This window comes from Balaenoptera ricei, chromosome 6 (genome assembly GCF_028023285.1).
Source record: "Balaenoptera ricei isolate mBalRic1 chromosome 6, mBalRic1.hap2, whole genome shotgun sequence".
Classification (NCBI taxonomy): Eukaryota; Metazoa; Chordata; class Mammalia; order Artiodactyla; family Balaenopteridae; genus Balaenoptera; species Balaenoptera ricei.
This window is the reverse complement of record NC_082644.1, coordinates 52477990-52486036: the sequence shown is the minus strand read 5'-3', so window position 1 is coordinate 52486036 and position 8047 is coordinate 52477990. Positions and strand designations below refer to the sequence as shown.

The 8047-nt window shown below is 38.4% G+C and overlaps 2 protein-coding genes across 2 annotated transcripts; one reads left to right on the top strand and one right to left on the bottom strand.

Annotated features, from left to right (window-relative positions):
- Positions 1 to 164: 164 nt before the first annotated feature.
- On the bottom strand, positions 165 to 511 carry LOC132367797 (NADH dehydrogenase [ubiquinone] 1 alpha subcomplex subunit 1-like). Its single transcript, XM_059926391.1, has one exon. The coding sequence runs from the start codon at positions 509 to 511 to the stop codon at positions 299 to 301; it is 213 nt and encodes a 70-aa protein (XP_059782374.1). The 3' UTR covers positions 165 to 298.
- Positions 512 to 3423: 2912 nt separating this feature from the next.
- Positions 3424 to 3993, top strand: LOC132367796 (interferon alpha-1-like). The gene has a single exon (XM_059926390.1). It carries the CDS (start codon positions 3424 to 3426, stop codon positions 3991 to 3993), a length of 570 nt encoding a protein of 189 aa, XP_059782373.1.
- Positions 3994 to 8047: the final 4054 nt, after the last annotated feature.

The window sequence follows — 8047 nt, the reverse complement described above, 5'->3', positions numbered from 1 at the left end:
AAGTTAATTCTTTCCATGATAATAATCAATATTTATCCAGTTATGAGTCAAATACAAAGATGTATTCATTCCGTTTAAAACAACAGACTTGGATTGGAACTTCTGGAGGTCCTTAGGGAAATTTGAACATTAATGCAAAAATATGGAGAATGATTCAATTTTTTTTTTTTACTTTTTTGTTTTATTTTTATTACACACTACAAAATACACTGCATGCTACACAATACACTGCATAACCTTCTAGCAGGGGTAGACAAGCATAACTGAGTTATTTTTCATCAATCAGGAAAATGCTTCCTTAATCAATGTTCACCAAACCATTTGACACATAGTAACGATTAACTGCAGAGATGCGCCTATCTCTTTCTATCAAATTCCACTGATATGAATAATGGGCAACCCTTTCTTCCTTGCCCCCGTTAGTGAACCTGTGGATGCGTGCAGTGGCCATTCCCGGGATGGACAAGCACGCGGCCATGACTGCGATCCTGGGGAGAATCTCGAACCACATCGCGAAAATTCAATTTTTGATGTTGCCTAAATTATGCGTTCTCATTGGGGATGCTCCCATGGGTGCAAACATTAGTTTTCTGGGGTATGAACAAATCTCAGCCATTACAATGGCTTTGGTGTTCAAAGGTCAACCTTATCCAACAAAGTCTTATTCCTTTGTATTCATTTTGCTCTTCAGGTTTTCTTGTATATGATGTGAGAAACATTGACACTGAATTCATGGAATATAAACAAATGTTATGCAGGATCAGTGCTACAACCTATGGTGACTTAACTGTTCATTACAGGACTTTCTCGCCATCATTTGCTTGATCTCAAAGTCATAATGTGAGAAGTGTCCTTTACTTACTTATGAGCTGCCATTGGCTGTCTTGTGGATGTTGCTTATGTTTGAGCCTTGGTGTGATTTGGGCTTTGGGAATTAAGCACGAATAGGTTATATTTTATTATTTAATTCTACTAAAGTTATTTAGCACATCACTAATTATGCCTAGTTCTAAACAGAAAACTGTTGACAATATCTAGATGAATACCTAGCAGCTAGTGAAGTTAAAAATTTTATGATATGAATCAAAATTAATAGTTAATTACCTAAAAATATATGCTAAGTAAATAATTTAAATTTTCAGTGGTTTTAGCAATTCTGATGATTTTATTTAAAATATATCCATACATTGGTACTATTATGAAATATTTATGTAAATTTTTATTTGAAATTATAATTTGCTACATTACTATTTATATAAGTAAATATATTACATTAAAAGTTACTCTGCATAATTAGGTAAATTTCACTCTATATCAAATACCCTATACAAATGCAAAATAAAACCAGTATCAGATTTTTATCGAACTGGAAAAAAAATTAGCAAGTGAGCAATAAAATGGACATTACCACAGTCTTAGCATAAATTTCAGCAACTCCCTGGAAAACAAATTAGTTTTAGGTCTCAAGAACTTTACAAACGGTGATGTCTTTTGATTTCATAATTATACTTTGTTAAATCTGTCCTAGGAAATATTCATCATTGGGTACAATTTTATACCCAAGAACATTCTCCCAACATGATTGGTAATTGTGAAATTTTGAAGTTTTAAAAAAAAAATTAATTATTTATTTATTTATGTATTTTTGGCTGTGTTGGGTCTTCGTTTCTGTGCCAGGGCTTTCTCTAGTTGCGGCAAGTGGGGGCCACTCTTCATCGCGGTGCGCGGGCCTCTCACTATCGTGGCCTCCCCTGTTGCAGAGCAACAGACGCGCAGGCTCAGCAGTTGTGGCTCACGGGCCTAGTTGCTCCATGGCATGTGGGATCTTCCCAGACCAGGGCTCGAACCCGTGTCCCCTGCATTAGCAGGCAGATTCTCAACCACTGTGCCACCAGGGAAGCCCTTTTGAAATATTCTTAATCTAAAAAAACTAAAATGTTAAACAAGGCTACATCCACAGACTAGAACATTATACAGGCATTGTAGATGTTTTATTTGAGTAATATTTTTAAGTTCATTTATTTATTTATTTTTGGCTGTGTTGGGTCTTCGTTGCTGTGCACAGGCTTTCTCTAGTTGCAGTGAGCAGGGGCTACTTTTCGTTGTGGTGCGTGGGCTTCTCATTGCGGTGGCTTCTCTTGTTGTGCAGCACGGGCTCTAGGCGTGTGGACTTCAGTAGTTGTGGCACACGGGCTCAGTAGTTGTGGCTCACAGGCTCTAGAGCACAGGCTCAGTAGTTGTGGCGCATGGGCTTAGTTGTTCTGCGGCATGTGGGATCTTCCCGGACCAGGGATTGAACTCGTGGCCCCTGCACTGAGAGGTGGATTCTTTTTTTTTTTCTTAAGTTGTCTTTTATCTAAATCTGTCTTTTTTAAAAAAATAAATTTATTTATTTGTTTATTTATATTTGGCTGCATTGGGTCTTTGTTGTTGCGCGTGGGCTTTCTCTAGTTGCGGCGAGCGGGGGCTACTCTTTGTTGCGGTGCCCGGGTTTCTCATTGCAGTGGTTTCTCTTGTTGCAGAGCACAGGTTCTAGGCGCACGGGGTTCAGTAGTTGTGGCTCGCGGGCTCCAGAGCACAGACTCTGTAGTTGTGGCACACGGGCTTAGTTGCTCCACGGCATGTGGGATCTTCCCAGACCAGGGCTCGAACCCGTGTCCCTGCATTGGCAGGCAGATTCCTAACCACTGCGCCACCAGGGAAGTCCCTGAGTAATTTTTAATGGCATAAGAAAATGTTTATAATATAAAGCTTAATTTAGAAAATCAGTAAGCTTCTTCAAATATATCTTTTGACTAAAAAAAACATTACTCTGCAAACTTAGTTATAAAGTTAAATTAGTTGTCAATAACTTTTTTTTCTTTTTGGCCACACTGCGTAGCATGTGGGATCTTAGTTCCCGACCAGGGATCAAACCCATGCCCCCTGCAGTGGAAGCGTGGATTCTTAACCACTGGACCACCAGGGAAGTCCCTAGTTCTCAATAGCTTTTAAATACAATTTTTAGCGCAAATTTTTTTCATTCTTAACTCTCCATTGAATAAAAACAGTAAAATTTTCACTTTCTTTTTTATGTATACAGATATTCATGGAGTATATAAATAGATACCCAGTAGATATGTGTTTTCAAACTTTCATGGGGGGGCAATTAGGAAAAAACTATCTAAAAAGGCTCTGTGGGCAGGGGAAGAGGAGGCAATAATGGAAAAAATAATGGCTGAGAAACGTTGCCCTAACCCATTTGGAGAGTGCAAAATGAAAAGCAAAAACAGAAGTAGAAAGTAAAAAGAAACATTCAGAAAATGGAAATGAATATGTCCCTATTTAAGACCCGGGCCTGAAGGAAGGTCTTCAGAGAACCTAGAGAGCAGGGTTCACAGAGTTCCCACCTCAGCCAGGCCAGCAGCACCTACAAGGTCCCCGATGGCCCCAACCTTGTCCTTCCTCCTGGCCCTGGTGCTGCTCAGCTGCAACTCCAGCTGCTCTCTGGGCTGCGACCTGCCTCAGACCCACAGCCTGGCTAACACGAGGGCCCTGATGCTCCTGCAACAAATGAGGAGAATCTCCCCCTTCTCCTGCCTGAAGGACAGAAAGGACTTTGGATTCCCCCAGGAGGCGTTTGGTGGCAACCAGTTCCAGAAGGCTCAAGCCATCGCTGTCGTCCATGAGACGATCCAGCAGACCTTCCAGCTCTTCAGCACGGAGGGCTCGGCTGCCGCTTGGGATGAGCCCCTCCTGGACAAGTTCTGCACTGCACTTTCTCAGCAGCTCACTGACCTGCAAGCCTGTCTGATGCAGGAGGCGGGGCTGGAAGGGACTCCCCTGCTGAAGGAGGACTCCATCCTGGCTGTAAGGAAATACTTCCACAGAATCACTGCCTATCTGCAAGAGAAGAAATACAGCCCTTGTGCCTGGGAGATCGTCAGAGCAGAAGTCATGAGATCCTTCTCTTCATCAACAAACTTGCAAGAAAGACTCAGGAGGAAGGAATGACACACACCTGCTTCAACACGGAAATGATTCTCACTGCCTAACAAGACCACACTTCCACCTGTGCTGCCATGTCAAAGACTCTCATTTCTGCTCTCATCACGCCCTGAATTGAATTAATTTGTCAAGTGTTTTCAGGAATATTAAGCAACATGATGTTCTACTCTACAGGCACTAGTTCCTCACAGATGCCCATGCTGATCTATTTATCTATTTAAATATTTATTTATTTAACTATTTACAAAGATTATAATTATTTTTGTTCATATAATATTATGTGCACATTTACACTGTAGTTTCAGAGAAAAAATACATTCTTTGTATTTAGTCAACTTATTATTTTCTTTGTTCATTAAATTCTTTTTGCTATAGAAAACTTCTTGTATGTTTATTATTTTAAAAAAATTACATCTTGGTGTATACACACACACACACACACACACACACACACACAATGAATACTACTCAGCCATAAAAAAGAATGAAATAATGTCATTTGCAGCAACACGGATGGACCTAGAGACTATCATACTAAGTGAAGTAAGTCAGAGAAAGACAAATACATATCACTTATATGTGGAATTTAAAATATGATACAAATGAACTTATTTACAAAACAGAAACAGAGTCACAGACATAAAAAACAAACTCATGGTTACCACAGGGGAAAGGGGAGAAGGGATAAATTAGGAGTTTGGGATTAGCAGGTATAAACTACTATATATAAAATAGATAAACAACAAGGTCCTGCTGTATAGCATAGGGAAGTATATTCAGTACCTTTTAATAAACAACAATGGAAAAGAATATGAAAAAGAATATATATATATGTATAACTGAATCACCTTGCTGTACACCAGAAACTAACAAAACATTGTAAATCAACTATCCTTCAATAAACAAGCAAACAAAAAAAGAAAGTTAAAACATTTAGCTTTCCTGAAAAAAAGAAAAAAATCACCACATCTGATTGTAACCTGATTAAAGAATGGATAGTACAGTTCACTACCCATTACTATGTTATTCAAGTTATAAGTAAAAAGAGACTTCCTCTAAGCCAGGTTTTACGCTGCTCTCAGGACACAGAGGTGAATGTAACAAATTCACCTGTAATTTCTTGTATTGTTGATTTCTGTAGAGAAACCAGACTAAAAACAATAATCATAATTAATATTAGTTATATAAATGTTATACTGAGAAGAAGTAGAAAAAAATGAATTTCTCAGCAGTAGCTGGAGCAAGGTATGTCAGGAAATAATAACAAAAGCAGTCAATATCCTCTACATTTGAGGGGCCAACATCCAAGTGCAAATGTCCTTTAGAAAATGGATTTTTGAGCCTGCAATTTACAAGCAATTCCATGAACTGAAAACCAAGGAACAGAAGTAGTTATGTGTGAAGAGTGAATAGAATGAGAAAAGGACTTAAAATTGACTCATAGAACCTTCAACTAGTAAAAGGAGGAAAGAGCCACCAGAGAAACAGAGGTAGAATGGCCATAAGTTAATAGGATAAAAGGGAACGGTGATAAGAGCCTATTTAAAAGACTAAAACTGCTTTCAGAATTGCATCATTCCAAACGTGGATTGAAACTGCTCAGTACATCGGGAAAATAGATGTCATTGGAGATCTTAGTGAGAGCTGGTTTGGAGAATTAATCACCAGAAACCACACTGGAGGAAGTGTGAGTAAGAGAAGAGAAGTTAGTGACAATATATATATCATCTGGGAGATCTGCCTTCTGAAATGCAGGAGAGAAATAAAGTGGGAACTAGAAACAATTGTGGATTTTTTTTCTGCATAATTTTCTCTTTTTAAAGTATATTAATCTCTGGATAGATTTCATGGGTTTGATATATTGGCAAATCATATTAATATGTCTAATATTTTATTTATTTTAAATCATGACATTTAATTACTTACAATGATAATTATCATTCTTTTGATTAATAGGATGTTGAATGTCAGTCAGCTGCTCTGTGGATTGAAACCATCCACTACTTGGGGAAACAGATGAGAGGTGATTTGATGGAATTAATCAGCATAAACCATACTGGAGTAGGTGGAAGGGTGACAAGAGAACAACTCCCATTGTAATTGTTTCACCCTGGGAGTCACTTTACTTCTCTTACTCTCATCATAGTTATATTTACATTTGTTTTCCTTTTGCCTCAGTGCATCCAAGTGCAATGACAGATTTCTAACAAAGTTGAATGGAGAAGGAAACCAATGAAGTATTGAACATTATGGAAAATAATGGTACAGGCCCTTTATGTTTCCATTTTACCTCCTTATTTTGGGACTAACCTCAAGATAAAATAGAAAGTAATTCAGAAGAGCAAGACAACCGCTGCCCAGAAAAATACTAAATTAAAATGAACATATAAAAATTTAAAGACTCTGAAACTAGTAAGGCAAAGATGGCTAGTTTTCTCTAGCATCATGTACTTGCCTCACTGCCCTGCATTTTCACTGTGAGACAAAAAATGATGAGTAAAGAAGTTCAGCAGAAATGTAGTCACTGAATAATCTAGGGACAGTAATTAAATACTTCAATATAAGCTTCTAACGGTAAATCATCATTGAATTCCTGTGGCCAGCTCAAAAACTTAAGAACATAATGAGTATTCAAGAGTTTAATGAATTAAATTCAATACAGAAATCAACATTTAGCAAAATAAAATTCATTTAAGGTAAAGGTGAAAAAAAAAAAGAGGATGACTTACCCAAACCCATGCTCCTTGCACACACACACACACACACACACACACACACATAAACACACACACACACACACACACACACACACAGAGTGCATAATGTTTGGCTTGTGTCATCTGGAAGCTATGGAAATATTTGACACCTGAGTACCCAACGAAAAGAAGAGGGATTTTTCACAGAAACACTGTTGGGTCTAGGGCAGTTGATTGTTTTGGGGACAAAAGCAATTACCCTCCAGTAAAGTTTTGCTAAAAGTTGAAAGTGTGATGAGCTGACTCAATGGCAGCTCATTTAAAGAGTGAGTTAGTGAGAGTCAATTGGACAATGTGTGGCTTGTGTGCACACTGAGCCAGAAGGTGAGATTAAACATGTGCTAATGGGTGAGGGGAGGTGGTACCGTGAAGGATAAACATGTTGTGGGGCTTGGAATTAGAACTGAAATGCCCACGTGCAGCTAAAAAAATGAAGAAACCAGCCATGGATGTGGGGAACAACCTGAAGAGTCATTAGTAGGAACATGTTAAAAGAGTGGAAAATGCCAGCTGCATTTCTGGTCTTGAGGCCCTAGTGAAGCACTGCCACTTGGTCATACTTTCTGTACACAAAATTTGAGTGTATTATTCATTAATAATTTTGTCTTGAGTAATTAATATGGACCCTAGATAATGATAAAATTGTGAACAAGACATAGACCTTTCTCCTAAGGGAGTTACTTGTCAAACAGGTCTAGTAAATCCTTTCTTTTTGCTTTTGGCCGCACTACAGGGCATGTGGGATCTTAGTTCCACGACCAGGCATCAAACCCAGGCCCTTGGCAGTTGAGAGCGCAGAGTCCTAACCACTGGACCACCAGGGAATTCCCAAGTAAGTCCTTTCTTAAGAGGATAAATCCAGAGGACTGAGGCAGCTTGGCTGACAAAGGAAATAAAGAGGGCAAAACCAGAGCCCAGGATCAGAGGTAAAATTTTGTTCTTAGCAAGGAGAACTGTTTGCATACTTTTGATTTTAACCAAGAGACTTTTCTCGTTTGAAAGCTTTCAATTCATTTACATTCAAACATCTGAAGATTTTCGGCAAATTAAACAGAAATGGTGAAAACAATAATCTAAATGATTGATGTCTTCTAATCTATTCCAATCTATTTAGAGCATACATAAAGGAAAGAAAAAAAAAGAATAAACATCCAGAAACATCCAGAAAATGAAACATTACAATATTATATTTAAGAGACATTTATAGAAAGGACTTCAGAGAAACTAGGGGCCAGGATTCACACAGACACACACCTCATCCAGGCTATCAGCATCCCCAAGATCCTCAATGCTCACCCTGTCTG

What these genes read in the sequence shown, in the direction of transcription:
- LOC132367797 (XM_059926391.1), bottom strand. Translation starts at nt 511, where the DNA reads ATGTGGTTCGAGATTCTCCCCAGGATCGCAGTCATGGCCGCGTGCTTG.
- LOC132367796 (XM_059926390.1), top strand. Translation starts at nt 3,424, where the DNA reads ATGGCCCCAACCTTGTCCTTCCTCCTGGCCCTGGTGCTGCTCAGCTGC.